Here is a 23895-nt window from a genome sequence, read left to right as displayed (position 1 = left end):
ATATCTGATTCCATCACACTTCAGAATTAGAAAAAAATAATATGCCTCATTTGCAAACATATGTTTTTCCAATACGTTACGTGTGTAATGATAGCACCTCATTATAGGAAGAGCTATCACAAACTCATAGCTCTTTAAGAGTCATAACTTAGGTAAAATCTTCGCAATGTGTGTTATATGTGCATATAACATATCATTTACTATGTTTATTTTGATATATAAGCTGAATGAGCTCAGAGGTATGTGATCGTATTAGTGCTTTATAGGGACCTCCTGATTGTCTGAGATCTATACGGAACAAAAAACTAGAAATAAGCACAAAAAACATGTGAAAAGACCGTTTAACGGTTATTTTACCTATCTTTATTCCAGGCCCAGCAGCTGGTATTAAGCCGGATCCTGGATCCAGCAGTGAAATATGCTGAATTTGCTCCATTGTAATTTGCAGACACAATGGCATATTCAGCAGCACCCACTTGTGGTCTGATTTCCTTCTAAAATAGCAATGTGCAGGCGTGAAAGGGCTTTCTTATTTTCACTCATAGGTGGGTCCAAAACAAAGGCCAAAGGATCAATTTAACTATCAGCTCTCCTTTTGTTTAGAATCATTCTTGTTTGGAGCTATCTAGACCTTAACTCCTTAAAATGTAATGCTTTGGGTGCATCAAAGGCACGTAGCTTGTTATCACTTCACAAGTACATAAAATAAACTATGGTTTGGGGACATGTTTTTGACTTTGTTCTACACCTGTATATGAGATGTGCATGCACTGGAAAGATGTCAGCTGTATCTGTCTTTAGAAGTAATTACACAAATAATGATTTAAATAACACTTTTTTATGGTCTGGTTGATAGCCCAGCTGTCGCCAGATAATTATATGAGCACTCCCAGGAGAGGGGCTTTTGCTCTGCCCATATGTTAGGAGCCAGGAGTACATTTTTTGATTGAGCAGAAGTTGTGTGCATCCACAAAACAGTGCTTGTCCGTCCACACAGCTGTGCTAATTTTGTTTATCTAACTGCCTGAGCTTGAACTTTAAGGGGCACACACATTCCTTTTAATGTGATTAAAGTGTCTTACATAGCTAGATGATTTATGGTGTTTTTCTCTGGAAGCAGTACGTATAGGAGAAGGCAGTCATTAACGTACATGGACTTTTAGGTCTGGCTTGACAGTGCACTCATGAGCCAGACCTATTGGCTGTGCCAATGCTTGTTTTAATTGTAATTCTTTTATTGCACTATTCATACCCGTGTAGGCGTTCATAGTACTTCACATTACACATACACAGTATACAGAGATAATAAATCAATGCAAGTGTGTCAATAAATGTCCCTGAAATTTTACACGAGATTGAAGCTTACAAGGTGTAGGAATCACATTTCACCCATAGTAGTACAGTTATATGTTATGAGTGCATAGTTGGGAGAAACCCAAAGCCAGGATCTAAAAAGTAACTCTTTAGTTGGGGGTTCCTTGTACTAATAAGACTGCATAACTACCCAAAGGAACCATTTTTTGCAACCTTAGAATAACAAGAGATTGAGGGAAAAAAACAATAATGTTCTAAACGTATAAGCTCCTCGATGCCAGTTCATAGGTCACTGGCCTATTTTAGAAGGATTCCAACTTGAACTGCAAGTAACATAAGGATCGCTGTGCTAAATGTAGTAATCCACTTACCTATCTGCAGAAATTACAAATGTGTGAATATGCTTTCTAGGAGGCACATTAACTCTCAATGATATTGTGAGCCAGAACTGTGAGTAAACAAAATACTGATATCTCCAGCAAGTATATAAACCACCAGAGTTATCTTATCATTATTTTCCCTTTGATAATTGCTGAGTACATAAATATTTCTACAGCAGTGGCACTTAACCCTTTACTAGGCCACACACTTTAAAGACACCGTTTTCTATTTTAAAATAGATGTTTGTTTGTGACAACGGATGTTATCAGCTTTTGTTGTGAAAACAGATGTTATGTGCTTCCAAATGTATTTTGTCAGAGACACAGACATGGGCTCAGTTGTGTTCTTTATGTGATAGAATTTTTAGCCAAATGTCATATATTTTTTCATGCATGGGGAGATTAAGTGATTTACTCTGTGAATCACACAAGTGTTGTGCAGACACCCAAGCATTGGCAAAGCAAGTAGGTCATGCCTTTGCGATCATTGGCTCAGTTATTGCCTTTTGTTTATGCTGAACAACTTGGGCATTGATGGCTTTGGCAATGCTTTGTAACCATTCTTTATAGCAGTGTGGCTGCTGGGCAGCATGGCTAAAAATAATAATAACAAAAGGCTGGGAAGCAGCCAGCATCAAAGCACTTTTAAAAAGCACATTTTCCCTGGTTGTGCCATATCACATTTTTAGGTTTCGCCTGCACAGCACTTGGGCTTTGCTTGTGAAATCTATTGTTAAAATATATCTTAAAGGGGCTAACATCCCGCTCCCTTACCTTTCATTGGTTCCTATGCTTCCCACTTACTTTTCCTCCTTTTCTAGTGGCTGTAGTATATTTCCTGCATTGACCAATGCTTGGTCATCGTGTGTTTGTTCTTATCAGTCTCCCGAGTCCCAGATACTGTTTACATTCGCTTTTGAGGAACTTTTTTTTTTTTTTTTTATGTTTGGCCGCATAGCGATTGCGCTGTGCTTGTTTTGTTTGTCTTCCGCAGTTTATGTAATCTTCTTGTGGCTGTCTTGTTCCCTACAAAGGTCAGCGTTCTAGTGTGTTTTCGCTCCTGTGAGCACCTTGTTCTCTTGTTACAGTCATTTTATTTAATATTACTCAGGCTTGGAACGCATCGTTGTCTAAACCTCACTTTCAGCCCTGAGCCCTCCGTAAAGTCAAAATGTTGTCAAAGCTTATGTTTTTTTTAGTGTCCAGAATGAAAACTTGAATAACTTTTTATTTATTATTATATAAGGTTTGAAATGCATTGTTAGTCAAGCCTCTCTTTCAGTACTGAGCCCCGCCATCCGTAAAGCCAAAATGTTGTCAGATTGTATGTTTTTTTAGTGTCCAACAGGAAAACTTGAATACTTTTTATTTAGTAATATACGAGGCATCTTTATCCAAGCCTCGCTTTCAGCCCTGAGCCCAACCCTCTGTAAAGCCAAAATGTTGTCAGAACGTATATTTGTTTTAGGGTCCAGCATGAAATCTTGAAGATCATCAGTTCTCCTTACAGGTGATTAGCTCTGAACTTTGAGCCTTTTAATGACCTGTATTTATGCTAAAGCTGAGTTGGACAGTAGCTTTCTGAACTACTGTGATTGTTATATGTGATGTGCTAGTTGTCCCATTTATTGTTGACGAGTGGTGGTTTTAAGAGGGTAGTGCCTGCTGCAGCCTTGCCAACACTTTTAAGCACTGCTTGGAAATTAAAGCTAGCGTGCCACAAGATGTAATGTGCAATCCCCGCGGACCCGTAGGCTCGTTGATGGCATGAAATGTGGTGCGTACTTCTGCATGTGTTCCAGGCCTGTGCGCCAGAATATCTTGTTTATGGAAATGACATTTTTTAGCTTAGTCTGCACCTCCACTTTGAAACACTTGAAGGCTTTTAAAACTCATGTCACAAGGTTGTTTTCCTGTAAATGTAGGCATAATCTAAGTCGATCGTTTTGCAGCCCTAATAGTTTGTAAATCTATTTTGCACAGAACCCGTTAGTATGGAATTTCAGTTGTCCAAGACAATGCAAATTGTGTTTAGGACTGAAAGTCTCTCCTGTAGTTAAACAAATTCGTCATGTTGTTTGTATGTGTATGACTTAGGACCAGATGTACTAACATGAGGAATTGCAATTTCCTGATTTCGATTCGTACCAATTTGCAATTAGGAAATCAGTTCCTAATGTATGAAACTTTTTATTTTAAATTAGCGATTCCTAGTGGGTCGCAAATCAACTTACCTCCTGAATATTAATAAAGTAGGTGGCAATTTGCGATCCATTTTAAGAATCACTGACGTCGCAGGGATGGTGGCCTGCAGGGGTCAGGAGACCACCATGTCTCTGATTGCTTTTTAATAAAGTAATTAAAAAAAAAAATGTAGTCTGTTTTTTCTTAGCAGAAAACAGGATGCTTTTCAGAAAAAGAAAACAAAACCACTGGAAGAACAATATTGGCCAACATGCAGCTGCACGTGTTAGTGCTTAGAGTGTAAGGATACAGCACTCTACCTACCAATGGTCCTATTGCTCTAAGACCATACACCCAATATCAAATTCATACATGAAAGGGAGTGCTAACATAGTCCAATACACAATTTTGTATTGAAATTCAATATCATGGCTCCGCTTCATGGGATTTTAAACAAAAATGTATTTTTATACAATAAGACTCATAAGATATGTTTCACTATTACTGGATTTTTTTCATCATTCAAGGAAATTTCTTCAGACTATCTTAGCACTCACTTTCATGTATGAATTAAAGAAAATTAAATGGTTAAGTTTCAATTTTTAATATTCTTAAGGGGAAAGGGTCCCGCGTGGAACCTTTCCCATTTGCAAATGGGTTACCACCACTAAAAGAGTGATGATAAAGTATCACTGTTTTGTGACCTCAATTTCAGTCACCAAACAGGAATACATACCCTACCATTTTGGTATTTGAAAGGGACACCCTACACACATCCATTCCAAATACCAAATCGAAAATGCAAATTAGAAGTTACCAAATCACATTTTGCCTTTTGTACTTTCGAAAAAGCATTTTTGCGGTCGCAATCTTCTGCAAAAATGCTTTGTTATCTAGCTCTTAATTACTCTTTCTGATCTGCTAGAGAATTCGAAGCTGTTGACAGCACAAATAGACAAATTATTTAACTGGTATATAAATGTACCAGCACAGGACATGTAACATACATGCACAGCTGTCAAAGGAAAAAAAACTGCTAAAATCGTAAGCCTTGCACATCAAAATAAATCTTTGAAATGTTTCAGATATTTGACACATAGAATGACTTAAGTACATTATAGTTTATTGAAGCATTACAAATCATTAGTTACACAGCTAAAAATGGACAATTCTTTTGTAAGTATGGTATTCTGAAGTAATTTGCCAGTGTGGTATTCTAAGTAAATAGCTTTCCATGAAATATTGATGTTAAGTGTAATAGAGATGGATAATGGAAACTTGCCATATTTCCACGTTTCTTAAAAACCTTTGTGTAGAACACATCATTCTACTTGGTAATTGTTGCCAAAGATGCCCACTGAAGCTGGTCTTCAAGTCATTCTTGTGAGACAGATTTGAAAACTGTGGATGGCAAAATGACAGCTCTTTTGTTGCCCAACTGTGATAACTGAACGAGTCAACCGCTACAGTCTGCATTTTAAACAAGGCCAAAGCTGTGCAGATAGGGTAAGAGGCTACACATGAGTATGTATGCTCATGCATGTGCACACATGCAGACTGCGCATAGGAGACTGCCCCGACTTGCGCAGACCGGTATATGCTCACAGCTACTTTGTCGCAGAAGGGACTCGTGTTATGTTATTTCAAGTGTACTTTTAAAGCACACATCTTACCCAGGAGAGTACCCTAGCGCTGGTGAGATGGAAGGGATGTTTATTCCTGAGTTCAGGGACTGAGTGGAAGCCCTTATGCAAAGGGAGGAGTTCATTTCAGGCTTTAGAAAAAGTTAGGTACTAGAAGCTGCAGATGCCAGCTCTGGCATGTGGGGGACAGCGGCAATCAGGAGGTTGGGTGAGCGGAGGGGTCAGGTCAGGGAGTGGAAGCTGATGCAGCTGTTCAGGTCAGTGGGATTTATTTGGTGCAAAGCTGTTGTGTGTGTGTGTGAGTAATTTGAGAGGTGCATGCTTGTGTATAGGGAGAAAGTAGAAGTCTTTTGAGGTAAGTGGAAATGTAGAAGTGTGGAGTGAGGTAGAACGCAAGTCTAGCTGCTGCATTCTGAATGATTGGTGAGTTGGGCAAAGCTTCCAGCATAGAGTGCATTTGCACAGTCTAGCTTGCGGGTGATGAGTGCCTGGGTGAATATTTTGTGGGTGTTTAAAGGAACCCACCAGTAGATTGTTCTAAGGGCCTTGAAGGTGTGGAAGCAGGAAGAGGTAATCAAGTTGACCTGGCTGGACATCAGTAGTTATTGTTGACCATGATTCCCAGGTTCCTGGCTTGACTGGACAGGGTGAGTGTGTGGGTGTGTCTCTGAGATTTGATGGCCACCAGGCCAAGGACCAGAGTGACAAGTCCTTTCGTAAGAATACAGCCTCCATCTTATTCAAGTTAAATTTAAGGCAATTGGATTTCCTCAGTTGGTGACTTCTGACATGCATTTGGTGACTTTGCTTGGGTGCTGGTGGTGTCCTTCGAGGTGGAGACAATGAGTTGTGCTTTTGCATAGGAGACAATGTTGATTCCACAGTTTTTCAGGATGCTGGTGAGTGGGGCTATGTAGATATTAAAGAGCGCAAGACTGAGTGATGATCCCTGGGGGACTCCAGAGATCAGCTCATTAGAATCAGAGGTGTAGGGTGGCTAAGCTGACTTTCTGCGTGTGTCCTGCGAGGTAGGAACTGATCCATTGAAGAGCTGTTCCTTGAATTCCTGTCTTGTGGAGACATCCTGAACATCCTACATAAACACCTTATGTATGTGGCTCTGCTCATATTCAGATTCCAGACCTTTCTCCCTCCCCACTCTCTTACTAAGCCAAGTTAATTACTATGCTGCCCAGGAGAGGGATCAAAGGCATCCCTACACAATAGATCAGTTAATCATGTTTGATCCAGTTCCTGGGAAAGGAAAATATGTGGGGGAAATCCACATCTGATAACAAGCTTGTCACTCTGCATGTGGTCTGGGAGAGATCAAACCCACTGGAACCAAGGAGGAAGGCCAGATTTCTGGAGCCCACACAGGAGGGGCTTGCCTTTGATGTTTTGGCTTGAAGGGATCTAGCAGCTGTATCAGCTAGGGGTGGCTAGGAGCCTCAAGTAAGCTCTTCTCACAGACAGCTTGAAGTCGCTATATTGGTTTGTCCCAGAATATTGTTTAGGAGGGTTTGAACATGGGTGGAGGGATGATGTGGCACCCTAAGATTGCCGGGGGTACCAGCCTCATAAAACTTTCCACCCCTACATAAACACCCCTGCACAGGGAGAGATGGACAAGAAGACCTTGGACCTGACAGCAACACTGGAGGTGGGTGTTCAGCTGGAGAAGTCACCTGATGCCCTACAAAGATGGACGGATGGACTTTGATTCTAGCAGCCCTCCCTCTCACCTCCAACCCACCCCCGACTATGACTGTTCTCTCCAAGACCTGTAGAGCTGGCCCACTTATGCCCCCTGAGGAACTGTTGGGGGAATGAACCTCCTGGGGTACAGTTGATGATTCCCCTATATTTTCTTTGGACTGGTCCCGGACCCTGCTGACCCCCCCACTGACCCACCAATTCCCTTCAAGAAGGCAGGAGGCTCTGGGGCTAGGGGAATGCAACAGGGAGGCTATTTTTCTGGCTAGCTGTGGAGGGACTGTACAAGATGGTGCCATCATCAGATGAAGAGCACCAGATGGCAATTAGAGGACAGGTCTCGTACAGGGAGCCTAAAAACCCAGGTTCCCCCAAAAAGCGCTTTTAGAGGCCAGAAGGCCTGAAGAGGATGCTCCTGGTGAATAGAGCTCACTACCATGTGAAAAGTGACATCTTCCTCAAGTTGATAGGCCTTTTGGGACCCAGAGATAACCTCTTTTAAAGCTCAGTCTTCCAAGGTGGGGGCCGAGTGGGGAACAAACTCATGGCATGCCGTGGCATACTTTGGAAATTCCCTCAGGGAAGGTGAGGGCCCCAGGGCCGATGCAGACTCATTCTCTCATTTTTAATGGGGAGGCTGTGTGCGTGGGCCCCCTCCCCAGTTGCATTTTGACCCTGGGAACGCCATCCCTTAGGGCTCAGTGTCAGTCAGCATTGTCCCGGGGACCCTATTGCTTGCGACAAATGAAGGCCAAGGAGGGAATGGCCTGCTTACCTCTCCCCGTGCCCATGTCTGGGAGGAGGTCAGGAGCACCCCACTCTCAAACCTTCCACTCACGATCAGCATGGGCAGGAGGTACACTGGATTCTGATTTCCTCCACTGTTTCCCATATGGCTAGAGCACAGAGGACCCTGGGTCCCCTGCTGCATCATGGAATGGTACTGTATCTGTGTGGAGCAAACCAGGGTGGTAGGCCTGCCCCCGCAGTCCCCAACCAACAAAGAATCTGTGGATGCCTTAGGTGGGACTGGGCACCCACATGGAAAAAACATAAAAGCAATGTACCTGTGTCTCTGCTGATTTTAATGGTGTTGCAGTATTTCTTTGACTCGTATTCCAGTAGGCAGTAGGTATTCCTTATTTAAAATGACACACCCCTATATTGTGATGTTGTGCCTGGTATAGGTGGGGGTATTGTGGTTACAGGGTTGAGGACTCAGTAGGTGTAATGTTATGTGAGGGTGTCACCAAAGGTATTTCCACCTACCTGATATACTTAGTTTTAATTTAATGTGTAGTATTTAGTAGTGTGTATGTGTTTAATAAAAGTACTTTTACTTTTTTTTTGCGCAAACCCAGTAACATTTTTAATGTTAAGGCTTGACTGAGAAGGTTTTCCAATGGAGTGAGTTTCATGCACTCTCTGTGCGCCTAGTTTCAGTGCCTCCCCAGGGGAGTGCTTGTTACAATTTGTATTTGTCATTTCAGTTGATCTCAAATAGTTCCTCACATTTGCTATTGGATTTGATTTCCAGTCTGTTAAAAACATCACTCAGCTTCCATGTGCCCTGTCCGGTTTTGTATGAAGTGCATACTCTAAATTCCCACTGCTCAAGACAACCTTCTGGCTAGCGGAAGTCTTGTTCTGCCATGTGTATGCACTGCTGATGGCTACATTCTATTACACCATGAGCACTGCTCTTTTTGGAAATGTGGATCCCCTGCGGACAATTCTCAAATAAAGAATTAGAATATGGGCTGTCCATGTGTGGTAGCATCCACTTTGCATTCACCTCCTACTGATCAATGCTAGATCCCTCTGTAAAAGCACAGAAAAGATATGGGACACCTTAACCACTCTCATCCCGGACCTAATGTTTATCACCCAGACCTGGCTTATGCCCATTTCGGCCCTGGACATCGCCTGTGCCACCCCCAGGCTTCAAGCTGATTCACAAAGACTTCCAAAACAAGCACAGGGGAGGCATTGTCATCATGCATCAAGACAGCCTCTTGTGCACTACATTCAAGGATGAGTCATCCCTCCTCATGGAACACATCAGCTTTCTCATCAAAATCAATGCGAAAACCACCATTGGGGGGAACCCCCACATACAGACCCCCAGAACCCCACCCAGTCTTCTACTGAAACATCGCCCACCTCATCGCCCACTAGCCATGGACTGCATATCTCTAGGAGATCTCAATATTCACCTGGACGATCCCCTCGACCACAATTCCACCAACTTCTTGGACAACCTCAGCAACATAGGACTCAGACAACTAGTCACCAGCCCTACCCACACGGCGGGTCACATCCGTGACCCATCTTTTCAGCCAGCAGCAAATTGAAGTTCTCCCATTCCTCAGAACTCAATTGGACTGCCTGCCACTTGGTGCCCTTCTCCATAGCCTACAAACCCGAGCTCTCCACCACGCCCCCTCCGCAGATAGAAGAAAATCACAGAAACTCAATGGATCAACTCCCTCCATTCCAACAGACCTTTCAGAAAACATAGAACAAGGCTCCAACAGCCTATCCAAATGGCTCCTCAACAGCACCAACAAAGTAGCCCCCATCACAAGCTCCACCTCTAGAAGATCCAGTAAACCAGATAAATGGTTCACCCCTGAACTCCACATACTTAAAAGAGACTGCAAATGACTAGAAAGACGGTGGTTTGCCGACAGAGACCAAACTGAGTGCTCAACCTACAAAGAGGCACTGAACAAATACCAACTCCATACCAAAGAAACAAATATCACCCTTCTCTACCGCATAGAGAAAGCACCAACCACCCAAAGGAACTTTTTAAGATCATCAAAGAGTTCTCCTGCCATGCAGCTACTGAAAACTCCATACAACTGACGCAGTCCCTCTGGGACTCATTGGCCAAATACTTCCATTACAAAATCACAGCAATCTACATTAATTGTCCTCCCCAACCCACAAACATTGAACAGCTACTCCTCATTCCTATCTCACAGCCACCAGGTCACGGACAGGAAGCCCCTATCCACTCAAGAAACAGTGGACCTCATGAGATCTACTCACTCCGGCTCCCTCAACAACCCTTGCCCCCTCGCATCTATAACCTGGGCCAGAAAGAAATCAGCTGCGTCCTCACTCCCATTATCAATACATCCATCAGAATGGCTGCCATTCCCGCAGCCTGGAAACAAGCAAAAGTCAAGCCTCTGTTCAAAAAACCTAATGCAGACCCCAGCAAACTCAAAATTTACCTACCCATCTCGTTACTCCCTTTGCCTGCCAAGATCCTGGAAAAAGCCATCAACAACTAGCTCTCAGAGCACCTGAAAAAATACAACATGTTGGACACCTCCCAATGCAGCTTCAGCACAAGCTACAGCACAGAGACTGCCCTCATTGCTGCAACAGACGACATCAGATCCCTCCTCAACCAGGGAGAGAAAGTAGCACCGATCGTACTAGATCTCTCCGCTGCTTTCAACACCATCTCCCACTACACCCTCACCTCCAGGCTCCACCACATAGGGATCAGAAGCAACGCCCTCAAATGGATCCAGGCCTTCATCACAGGATGCACCCAGAAAGTCTGCCCCCCACCTTTTCTTCAGAGCCCAAGAACCTCATATGCAGAGTCCCCTAGGGTTCCTCCTTCAGCCCACCCTGTTCAATGACTACATAACACTACTGGCAGAGATTGTGCTTTCCCACGGACTTAACATCATCTCATACACTGACGATACTCAACTCATCCCCTCCCTCTCCGAAGACCACACCTCCCCCAAAGACAACGTCAGTGAAGTCATGAGCCACGTCGCTGATTAGATGAAATCCAATGGCCTAATATTGAACACTGAAAAAACAGAAGTGATCATCTATGTAAACAACTCATCTCCCTGGAATGACTCGTAGTGGCCCCCTGCTCTCAGACAACCCACAACCCCGACAGAACACGCTCGAAATCTCAGCATCATCGTGGACAACAAGCTCACCTTCAAATGACAGGTAAACGCCGTGGCATCATCCTGCTTCCACCAACTCCGCATCCTGAGCAAGATTTTCAAATGGATCCCCGTGAAAACCAGAAAGACAGGCCACCATCACCAGCAGACTGGATTACGGTAATGCCCTCTGCTTTGGACTCCCCACCCAATTCCTCCACTGACTCCAGACCATCAAGAAGACAGCAGCAAGACTCATACTGGATCTACTCAGAAGGCCCCACATCTCCCCCCACGTCAGGGACCTATACTTGCTGCATGTGCACAGGAGATACAAGTTCAAGGTCCTCCACAACATCGAACCCAACCTCATCAACCACAGACTCTCCTTCTGCCGCCCCACCAGAGTGCTCCGATCAACTAACCTCACCCTCATCCAAATCCCAAGAATCTGTCGCATCCGGAGCGGAGGTCACACCTTCTCCTACCTCGCTGCTAAGTTCTGGAACTACCTACCCACTCACCTGCGGACCACACACTCCCTCATCAAATTCAGGAGAAATCTCTAAACATGACTCTTTGAGGAATAACTTACCAGCTTGCATCCACTACACCCAGCAACTGGATTTACCCTCCCCCACAAGAGTGACAAGTCACGTTTTATAAATCGATTTGGATCTGTTTACACAAAAAATATGTGCACCAACAGTCATTGGGTTCCCCAGCATTAGCTGTACAGAGATGATTTCCATCATGTTTCAAAGATACATCTTCTGCTTTATATTTTCTACTTGGTGTTTTTTGAAGGGTCTGTACGCAGAATGTTTCACCTAAAAACCTTAAAATCCAGTGAGCATGTACAATATTACAAAATGGCTAAAGAAAATATACTCCCTTTGGCAGAAAGAGTGCACTGATGATGTTAGCGTGCCCGGAATAGCTTAGTCTGAATGTTGTGATTTTTACTACCTATATTTTTCTTGAGCCTAATTGAGCCAGGGGGTGGGGTATGCTATCTAAATCATTGTGCCTATTGCTATGTACTGGCATTCCAACGTTTGCAATTGTTCTATTTTTTTAATGTGCTTGTGAGAAGTGTTTAGAGTGCTCCCTTCCTTGTGGTGATCAATTCTTATCTTGTATCGTGTCATATTGTTTTTTGTTAGGAATGTGAGCCATGTGTCCTGTGTTGTGCTGTGTAAGGGGAGACATGCAGGGTCTTGTTGATTTCTTTCATGGGGTTGACAGTGTGTGTGAGCCTGTGTGTGACCATTTATGGTCTATTAGTGAAACAGTGACGGAGTTAGTGTTTTATCGACATGCGTGATTGAACTGACAGTTGAGAGTGAAAGGTTGAGCCAAGACTACACATTGCTTAGTGTATGGTATGCACACTGTGTCTGTATGTACCTTGAATGTTACCTTGAATAAAGGGTTTATGAACACATCAAATATGTCTAAATGCATTTATGCAGCAGCATGTTCTGTGACTTAGCAGTGACTTTTAAAACGGAACCAAAAACAAGCAAAATCCACACTATGGTGTTCACTTGTTTCAAACCTGACATTTTAAAACTGGAACATTCAGTTGTTATTTAAGAACCATTTTAAACAATGGTAAAGCAGTGACAAAACCCTGATTGTCTCTGTAAATCCAGGATGCCTGGTCTCCATTTCCACGGGCAATCTTTCTGACAAGATATAACTGATAATTGCATGTTTTGAAAATGTGGGGTTCGAAAGAGACTAGGGCGAACCGGAGCAATTAAATTACATACTGTGTGCTTGAGTGGTTGTGGGGCGGACTAGGAGGCCACTTAAGGGTACAATTGAGATTGAGGTAAACTAATATTACAGCTGAGTGTTGTGAGAATAGGGAGGTGTGAATAAGAAGTATGTAATCAAGCTCAAGGAGGAGAGGCTTCTGAGTAATTGGGATTGATGTAAAGGGAGAGTTTGGAAATTTATCTTTGCCGACCAACTTTTGGTCTTGACCAGTTCATAGCAATCTAAATATGCTTTATCCAGACCACTGAGGAACCACAGAGTGCTGTCAAGGCATGTTTGGAGATGTGCCTTTAGGTTCTACATAGCATCTGCAGACATTAAGCAGGAGAGGTGAGAGACCCAAACCTAGCATAGTCCGTATGCTGAAGAAAGGGTTGGATCATGTCCTCTTCTGAGAGGGTCTGTGCTAATCCATGCATCACATCCACATATCCAAACTTTCAAAGGCAGTTCTATCATCGCTACATTAAGAGCACCAAATTCTTTTCTGAAATGCAGCACCCAAAGGAGATGCCTTCTGTCAGAAAATGCTAAATCCTGCCTGTTTCAGTTATGAAGAGATTGAAGCTCCTCGTTAGCTTGTAGTTTCTGCTTACATGTCTTCATTAGTTTGAGAGGGCCACAAAGGTTAGGAAGAGGATATTGGATTAGTAGTAGGGGTTAAAATGTTAATTTGTTGGGGGTGTGGATTTAGATGATCTGTTTGATTCAGTTGGGGCCAACACATCCAGAAGAGTGGTGTTTTAGATTGATGCGAGTGTAAGTGTGGGGAAACTGATTTTTGATGTTTTCTTAACTTGAAAATAGCACTGCACATACGTTTGTAGAGGATATGGCACAGTGCGTTTCAGATTTAAATCCTTAGTATCTGGCACTCAGTTGTTTTGCAGTAAATTCTTCTGACCAGGAATAGGATGACTATCCTACACGCCACTGTCCGCACACCTGCCTAAATTGTTAGTTCAAGCAGAAACACAGCCATGAAACACTGATTCATGTTGGGCCAGGGAGACCCCCAAACATGCACAAATCTCATTCATATTCACATGTAGGTGGCAACAGAGCAACCATTCTTAGTTTCATACAACCATAAACCAAGAACATTGATATGTCCTTGCCTGGGAGTGAAACGAGACACACCACCTTTTCGCTCTTTCCCATGGGAGGCAAGACATGGCCAAACACAACAGGCAAATAGGATTGAATTTTAGGTGTTGGAGGCTCCTTCACCATAGCAATTAGAAAGGCATGTCTTGGTCGTCCTTGATAGGCCTCGTTGGAAGCTGGCCTGGTGTGGTTTGTACCTTTTGGTATTATCACCCTGTACCAGGTCTAGGTATCCCCTATTAGTGAGGTGTAGTGAGTGTCTAGGAAGCCAGGCTCTCCAGAGGTAGCTCTGGATGAGCAGCCAAGGCTTATCTAGAGACCTGCAAAGCTCATGCAATACCACTGTAGTCACACAGCTCCCACACATGAAAGAACCACACAGTGTTACAAAAATAAAGGTACTTTATTTTAGTGACCCAAATACTAAAATACTGTATAGGCAATACTCTCCTCGCATGTGAGTAAACACACTGTTACATACACCTTAGTAATCAGGAATTGGCACAGAAAGCAATAGAAAACAGTGCAATAACAATAGACAATAGTGCTCCTAGGGGAAGCCCTAACCATATACTAAAAAAAATGGAATGCGAATAATGTACCACTACCCAGGTAAGTGGAATCTATAGATGTTGAGCTGGAGGAACTTGGAACCCCAAGAGGTAAGCACCAGAGGGCTCCCCAGCGACCAGGAGAGAAGAGGTAAGTACCTGTTTTTCTCAAACCCACAGAGGCAACTTTGTAAAAGGACTGTGCAAGACTCAAGAAAGGCTGCAAGAAGCAGAAGTTGGATCCAAACAGAAGAGGACCTACAAATGAAGGGGACCAACCCTTCTGGAGATGCAGGACCAGGCCGACGGTGAAGACCAGGAGTCTGCTATGCAGCACAGGAGCAGAGGAAGAGTTCCAGAAGTGATGCAGTCGATGTCCCACGTCGTAAGACAGTTGCAGTTGGTCAGTGGTATGGAAAAAACACCAACAAGCCTTGGCAAAGGCAGAAGTTGCAGAAGAGAAGTTGCAGAGCTGCTAGGGACCATAAAGGTCCGAGGAGACTTAACACAACGAGGGGAGTCCCAGGCGACCCCCAGCAGTCAAGAGAGCAAGAGGTTGTGGATGCAGCTTCCTCAGACAACCCACAGAGAGCAGGCACAGGAGTCGCAGTGAGGCCTACTCAGCACACCTGGAAAGGAGGCCCACGTCGCTGTAGCTTCGGGCAGGACACCACGCATTGCAGGGAAAATTGCTGGAGGCCGGGGCTACACAGAGCCTGAAGATCCCTTGGAACGAGAGCCAACAGGCTTTGGTAGCTGCAAGACATGTGGTGCATGGGGTACCGTCCTACAAGGAGAGACAAAGACTCTTCACCTCCAAAGTTGGACAGCTAGTAGAGTGGACCAAAGGGACCATTTAAGACCACCACCTGTTTTGCTGGATCCACGCAGAGTTGCAGGAGAGAGGACCCACGCAGCCTGTCGTTGTCGTAGTTGGCACCTGCGGATGCAGTTCAAAATAAGGGAGGGATCAGGAGGAATTATGGTCCAGTGTATATCCTCCTAATGGAAACATCAAAAATTAGTAATACACTGTTCCAACCATGCAAAAACAGAAAGAGGTGGCCGGGGTCCTAAATTCTAGGAGCAAGAGGCCTCACACACCCATAGGGTGTCATGCTTCATCATAGGCACTGCTCCTCGTCAGACCGGCGCTGCAATGTCTGACGGGCACCACCCCTGATGGGGGGGGGCTCTTTGCCGGAGATCTTTTTATATGGTGGTGCCGTGACCCCAAAGGTGACTGAAGTGTCAGTGGAGATCAGAAAAGGATATGGTTTAAAATTGACTCTCAAAACCGCCACTGAGACAGTAGATTTTATTGGACCAGATGGACGGTCAGGGCCAAGGTTAAAAATAAAATCAGAAGAGTGAATCAAGAAATTTAAGATCAATCACTCTTATAGTGGAAAAAATATATATCAAAGAGAGGAGTCTGGGAATTCTCCAAAGTCTACCCTCTCATGGGTCAACATGTTTCGCATCCTGGTGGTCCAAACGGATCCAGTGATGCTTCATCAGGACCTTATGTGACTATGTGTATCTCCTAAATAATAAGGGCCACATATATTTCAAAACAAGGTATACAAGTTACTGTAGGCCAGCAAATAGCTTGGCGGAGTAACAATCACTTACATGAATATGGAACCAATAGTTCCTAACTCGTGCCCGTCCTAAATTTGAAGACGAGCATCCTAGGAATACACAGACCAATGGTCCAGCGCTAAATGACGTTTTGTCCAGGTGCACTGGCCAGGCGGTAACCTACCCCGGTCCGTGGTTCCCGGATGCAGGGCAGTGACTCCTTCACTCCAAGGGAGATTCCTTCTAGCTTTTTGGTGCATACTGAAGACTTGCCACCCTCAGAGGATGCACAGCCGAGGAAATGTTGCAGTTGCTGGAAGGAGCCGGAGAAACAATGTTGCAGAGCGAAGTGGGTGCTGGAGCTGCAGATTGTAGGTTCCTATGAAGTCCACTTGCTGTTCCAGTGGCCAAAGTCAAAGTTAACGTTGCAGAGGAGTCCTGCTGGAATCTTGCACATCTAATCTAAGGATCCACCCAAGCGGGAGACCCTATATAGCCCTAAAAGGGAAATTGGTCACCTAGCAGGGTGACCACCTATCAGGAGGGGGCTGTGACGTCACCTGCCTGACCTGGCCACTCCGATGCTCCCAGGGGCCTCTCCCCACCTTGGATTCAAAATGGCAGAATCAAGTGGCCACCTGGAGGAGTTCTAGGCACCACCCCTGAGGTGGTGATGTACAGGGGAGTGGTTACTCCCCTTTCCTTTGTCCAGTTTCGTGCCAGAGCTGGGACTGGAGGTTCCTGAACAGTTGCAGACTGGTTTATGCAAGGAGGGCACTAAATGTACCATTCAAAGCATACCAGTGGCTTAGGGAGGCTACCCCTCCCAAGTCATGTAACAGCTATTTCCAAAGGGAGAGGGTGTTGCCTTCCTCTCCCAAAGTAAATCCTTTGTTCTGCCTTGCTGGGCTTGAGCTGTTCAAGCAGCAGGAGGGCAGAAACCCATCTATAGGATGGCACCAGCATGGGCTGCCCGGGAAAACCCTGCAAAGTGGTAGGAGCAAAGCTGGGGGTCCTCTAAGGAGCCCCCAGAGTACATGGAATCATACAACCAATATGGGCAACAGTATTGGGGTATGATTCCGACATGTTTGATACCAAACATGCCTCGGTTCGGAGCTACCATTATGTAGCTGGACATAGGCAGTGATCTTTGTCCAGTAGAAGGCTAAAAAGGCTTTCCTGCACTCACGAAGTCCATGAAAATGCAGCTGGAGTTTGTGGGGGCACCTCTGCTCATGCAGGGATGCCCTCACACACAGGTACTTGCACCCTGCCCTCTGGGGTAGTAGAGCCTGCCACAGGGGTGACTTACAGTGATCTGGTGCAGTGACCTGTAGTGAAAAGGATGCATGCAGCCTTTCACGCAAGCTGCAATGGCAGGCCTTCAGACACACTTTGCATGGGCTCCCATGGGTGGCATAATACATACCGCAGCCCATGCGGGAACCCCTGGTGCCACAATGCCCTGGGTACCTAGGTGCCATATACTAGGAACATATATGTGACTTTTTTCCCTAGGAAATACCCTTTCTTTGCGATAGTATATTTGTGGCCTGTGTAGCTAGTAAAATGCTTCTGACAAAACTTGACCTCAGTTGAAAACAGCTTCCTGATGCAACCACATCTCTTTTAGCATACAAGAATATTGAGCCAAAGGGCAGTTTTTGTCCTTTCATCACTCTTGCACCTGAGCCCAAGTTACGTTTTGTAGATTATCTGCTCCCATTCTGCCTTTACCCAATCATAGTTAATCAGATACAGCAAGAATTTACTAGTGGTTGCAACAAAGACCTGGCAAAAGTCTAATGAAATTGCAGTAGAAGTCTGTTATGAAGTCTTGTTGATTTTTATTGTCTTTATAGGTTTTTGCCTTGGTTATTGTCATGGCGACAATGTTTTAGTAGGCAACATTAATCAATTACCTATTGTTTAGTCTTTGTATTTCATAGACTGTTCAGAACCTTTATGGGTTCTGTAGTGCAGTAGGACTAGATACATGGTCTTTATTTAGATGGAGATTGGTTTAATGAGGGAGAAATCTCATTGTGTCATAAATGTATCACCAGTCAAAAGGAAATTGGGTGGCCTGGAGTCCTCCAAGATATACCTAAAGATTGTTTTGAATTTTCTTTGACACTAAAGTTTGTTACTGTTTCTTTCAATTCTTATTTTTTTCTTTTCAGCTGAGCTAATGCAGACACCAACGAATCACTCAGTTCAGCTAATGTCCTGGGCCAGCATAGCTTCTCTGCCTCCCAAAAAGAGTGTTCCATCTTCTACCCAAGGAAAGGCTTCCTGCAACCATCGTCTCAATAAAGAAGATGCTCGATCACATAAAAAGGTATATTGGGACATGTCAATTTTATTAGGTGTTAGTTAAATTTTGGCTGTGAAAAATGATTGTAAATGGAATGCTTAGGGCTGGCTTTTGGGCAACACAGTATCAACTTTCTTAGCACGCAGGGAATACCTGACACTTCCTCTAGCTGTTCATGTCTCCAAAGTGGAAAAAGGAGGAGAGGTAATAAAAGAAGTAGACTGGAAAAACAGATCTCTGAGAGGGAAAAACGTGGAACTCAGAACATACTTTAAAAAAATGAATTCCACACCGGCCAAGGTAGAAATAAAATAAACTAGAAAAAGAGTAGTGATTTGAGATGCAGGAAATAGAAGTAGTACAATGAAAGTGTTCTAGCACAAGCAATAAGCTGGAACAAGTGAAGTGAGATGTACACGAAAGCTAGTTCCAAGGGCTCCTCTTTTATAGTGGGAGTAAATTTAGGACATTGAAGCGGTTTCTCAGAAAGGACGCAGTATCATTCCCACCTTGGAAAAAAAAAAAAAGAGGAATATATGAGGAGTATATCCTAATGTGAAATACTCGCACTAAAGTCCCTTGTTTTAACTGGCACAGGAATTGAGTGCCAGAGACTGAGTATTATAGAAGACAAATGAGACACAAGAGACAGGGAACAGTGCAGAGGTGGTATACCCTCTGCCGCCACCCAGGGAGGACCAAACCACTTAGCTTATCCAGCACCCACAAGACACTGCAGGGCGCTTACAAAAATAATCAGCAGTCTTGACCACAGAGATCTAGAAAGAAATTGGCATATAGAACTTGATATCAACAGCCAGGGACACAGAGAACCAGAAGGCAGCTGCTGCAAAAAACACAGTGGAGCTGATTCGCAAAAGCTTTGAGCACAGGATGTAGTACTACAGGAGTACTCTTTTATTTACAGATTACATACATTTGCGCCCGAAACATTTCATTTTCTTTTGGTACGATTCAGGGAAAGCACAGTTTTTCTATTTGTATTGTACAGTACTAATTGTATACTATTTCCATTTTATTGCCATTTTCGTTGTTTTTGTGCCAATTCATAAACACATGTAAGAGTGCTTAAAAGAGTGCTATAGGAGTGTTACTGTATGTAATCCAAAATGCCTTTGTGAATGATAACGAAAGAGCTCCGGAATGTCTGCCTCCTCACTGGGCATTCTGGCAGCTGAACAGGTATCTCTAGCCACTGTACCCTGACTTGGATCTCCGGTGTCTGCAGGGGAGGCTGTTGGAACCCTGATTGTATGACTGATAGTTGTCGAGGCACCAACTTCGGTTCTGCCAGGCAGCCACCGGACTTTAACATTAGGAGCCTACGCTTCCATTTTTCATATATCAATTCTACGTCTGGCTTTAGGGATAGAAACAGATTTGGAACTGCTAGCCATGACACTGGATATTGTTACTTGAAAAGCAAAGACTGATTTTAAGAAACACACACAGGCAATACTATGCCTGGGTCAATAGCCCCCCACTTTCATTCTTACAGTTAATACATGATCTGTATCTTGTTTACTGTTGTCTGTTTAGAGGTGTGGATTAGAATCTGTATAAGTCTGTACCAGACAGTTTTGTCTTGGCATAGGGCTTACCGTCATTGGCCTGGTTAAGCGTTTTATGCTTGGTATCTCAGACCAGTTTCTTGGCTTGATGTGAAATAAAATACAATTGCATTTTATGCTCTTATTCAATATTGAAGCTATGCATAACCCAGTTTTCTCTAGTGAATCTACATCGCATACTTTAATGGGACATTATGACACATTAAATCTGAGCAACCACCTACACATGAAGCAATTCAAACAGTGCATACTATGGGAGTTGGTAGATGTTGGATTAGATAGCTGTTTAGAGATTCCATACAGCACACAGCTATGCCCTTATCAAAACTTAGCACTTACTGGGAGGCAGATATACCTCAACCTTTGAATGATTCAGAATGGAGAAAGATGTCTGTATTTGTCTATATTGCTGGAGCTCTGGTCCCTCAAGAATCACCCTTGACAGATTACAACAGTGTTAGAGGAATTACTGCATAGGTGAACACTGACTTAGTTGCTCAATTAGTTACAGGGGCTTTCTTTTTGCAGGCCATCTCCGTGATTTCAAATTGATGAAAGTAGATGCTAGACTTTCGTATGATGATACCTAATAGAGCCATTGCTTCTCCACTCCTAAAACACACAGAAGCTACATTTCAAAAATGTTAAAGGCAGTAGTCAAGAAGCATTGACCCTCAAAGGTGTCTCAGTTTGAGCTCTCTATAGAAGACAACTAGTGCACAATGAAGGGGAACTCTGTGTTTGGTGATGCAAGATGTTTGGGGAACTTGCCTTTCACAGAAAGTCACAGAAAGGGCTTCCTTGTTTGACCATGCTATTGGAATCTGCATGACAAATTCATATGGCTCCCTTAAATTTTGTTTTAGGGATGGTACAAGCCTTTCAGTTTTTAGAGGTTGCAACAGTTTGCTTTAAGGAAGAAAACCTTCAGTGACACCTACCTTACCCCTCCCATCTTGGCATTCCGGTATAGCAAAGAAACTACACCCAAAGGCCAACTTGACCCTTGCGGAGACGAGGTGCCTCTGGCAGACCTTAGATAATCCATCCTAGAAGAGCTGCACCATGCTTCCCTATCCGCCTCGTATTGCCATAAACTCCAAAGCAGGCTTGCAGATCCTAGCTAAAAGCACAGGTATGTTTTGATGCAAACGCCACCTGCTTATGAGTCATAAAAAATGGAACCATGACCATCTTAAGGATTGTACAGAGTGAAGCTTAACAACTGTTCTACTACCCTCCACTGCTGTTAAGTATCCCAAATGTGGCTTCAATATGGTTACTTTTTCATTATCTCTACAAAGCTCAGTTTGTCTCTGCTTAGTCTAGTATCTTTAATAGAAACTTCACTGTTGGCTTCATGGTTTAACTAGACAAACATTGATGTCAATCTACTCTTGGGTGGATCAACAGTGCTTACGATTGCTGCTATTTTTACTAACCAGCATATTGATGGATTTTGTTGTGCTTGTTGGTGACTGTGACATTTCTCTAGAATAAGTTCTCACCTACAGTCAAATACACTATTCAATAGGGACCTTATGGCACATTAAATCTGAGCAGCCACCTACACATGAAGTGATTCAGACATTGCATACAATGGGAGATGATAGCGTTTGAATAGATTGCTCTATAGATCCTTTATACTTTACACAGTTATGCCCCGATCTAAACTTATCACTCTGTGGGCGGCAGCTATAGCTTGGCCTTTGAATGTTTCAGAATAGAGGAATATACACATATGTATGCATCACAAATATCGCACAACGTGCATTTTAAATATATACAGTTTAGTATATTGAGCTGAGTAAATGTTACACCTAACGGGATCATTAGAATCTACCCCGGGCTTCGTTGAATTGTACCTGCTGTTCTACTCATGATGCAGATTTTGCTCATATGATGTGGTCCTGGAATATGCTACTGTCCTGTTAGGAGGTTGTTGTAGATGTATTATCTCGGGCTTATGGGATGCAGCATCCACGGTTCCGTTGAGGCCTGCATACAGGAACTTTCTCCTTGTCCAAAAAGTGATAAGGACCTGGGGAAATTTGGAAGTTGTGCATTACTTCCTGCAAAATGTGCTCTTACTATGAATTGGAAGATCACAAATCCCCCGACTGTTAAAAAATGGCATTCAGCTTCTGCTAAAGGGTTAAAAGCAGCTAGTATTCATCTGCATAGGGAGGGATGCTCTGGTCTCAGGAAAATCTCATAGCTGGGATATTATGTTGGAAGCTCCAAAGGCATGTAATACAAACATGATGATCGCTACGTAGATTCCCATCACTACAATAGTTTTATAGTTTAATGAAAATCGTGTGTGTGTACATATATATATATATTTATTTATATATATTTTTTATCATACCAATTGGCAGAGGAATACTGTGATGACATGTTGATAGGGCCTCTTTGATGCATAATCTTTGGTAAAAATATTTAACGAGGATGCAGTGTTGCTTAGGAATATGTGAACAATGTATTTATTTTAACTCTCTTTGGTAGTTGTAGTGGATGAGGGTTCGGAATGGTTTAGGAACTGTTGAAAGGAGAAAAGCATAAAACAAACCAATATATAATACAACTATTTAGGGATAGTGGTTTTGTTTTGATGTTTATACTACCTTACAATTATAATCACACGTTGAATGATGCTACAACGTGCATAGATATTTATCATGTCTAATAATGGCTAATAACAATTTGTTAAAATTTGTGTAAAAAAAAAAACCCATGTCACTGGAATTTACTGCTGTGATGAGGGTCTCTCACGACCTGTTAATGGTTCTAAGGTATCCTAGTTGAATGAAAATACCAAATACCCAGAAGTTGGTGACTTGCTTTGGATTTACTGTTATTTCGATGTTTTTCTAAGCTCCCTTGCTCTATGCATTTGTGCTGTCTTTTCAGAATTTTGTAGTTTCTAACATCATAGACTGTGCTGTTGCTTGTTGTGCTGTGTGCCAGTTTCCAGACTGTTATTGTACACAGATTCACAGGTACGGGAAGCCCCTTGCTCAGTGCTGTAACCTGATAACCAATTTAAGGGTCAGTGATGTTCTTACTCTGTTATTGATCATAGATGTTCAACAGCGCATCCTTGTTTCCAAAATGGTTGCATGGATATTCTGTTGGATTTCGACCCCTGTGGGATCATATACACCAGTAGAGGAAAATGAAGCCCTAAAGGAAATCTGGTTGAGCTTGGGCAGATGCACAAGGAACATGAACGATGACAAAACGGAGGTGATGTTCTTTGAGCATCCCAAAAAACCTCTGGCAATTTCAGCAACAGCAGAGGGGGTGGGTATTCTCCCACCTCCAAAAGATCTTATCAAAAGTTTGGGGATCTGGTTGGATCCTCAACTTTCGATGTCCCAACACGCGAATAGGATAGCAGGAGCCTCCTTCGGCCTTCTTAGGATGCTGAGGAAGGTCTTTACTATTCTACCTTTTGCTGTTAAAAGATTAATTATTCAGGCATTGATTGGAGCACGTATTAATTATAGGAATGCCTTGTTTATCGGGTCATCAAGCTATGTCATCAACAGACTGCAGAGAGTTCAAAATGCCTCGGCTCGACTGTTATTGAACATCCCTAAAAAACAATCCATAAAAAAAGGAATTTCCTCATTGCACTGGCTCCCGGTGTCTAAGAGGATACAATTTAAGGCATTGTGACATATATACAGAGCACTGCACAATCAAGGCCCAGAGATGCTCAGATCTCTAGCCTCCTTCCACTCACCAACCAGATTACTCAGATCGTCCTCTGCTTTAT

At 43.4% G+C, this 23895-nt stretch overlaps 1 protein-coding gene across 1 annotated transcript in view; it reads left to right on the top strand.

Moving 5' to 3' along the window:
* The window catches only part of SECISBP2 (SECIS binding protein 2), a 279114-nt gene that overhangs the window by 915 nt on the left and 254304 nt on the right, over positions 1-23895 (top strand). Inside the window, exon 2 of the mRNA XM_069227552.1 lies at positions 18386-18543. Coding sequence (XP_069083653.1) covers positions 18394-18543 — 150 coding nt within the window. The 5' untranslated portion in view covers positions 18386-18393. The remainder of the gene's footprint in view (positions 1-18385; positions 18544-23895) is intronic.

Source organism: Pleurodeles waltl, chromosome 1_1 (genome assembly GCF_031143425.1).
Source record: "Pleurodeles waltl isolate 20211129_DDA chromosome 1_1, aPleWal1.hap1.20221129, whole genome shotgun sequence".
Taxonomy (NCBI): domain Eukaryota; kingdom Metazoa; phylum Chordata; class Amphibia; order Caudata; family Salamandridae; genus Pleurodeles; species Pleurodeles waltl.
This window is presented reverse-complemented; position numbering and strand designations above follow the sequence as displayed.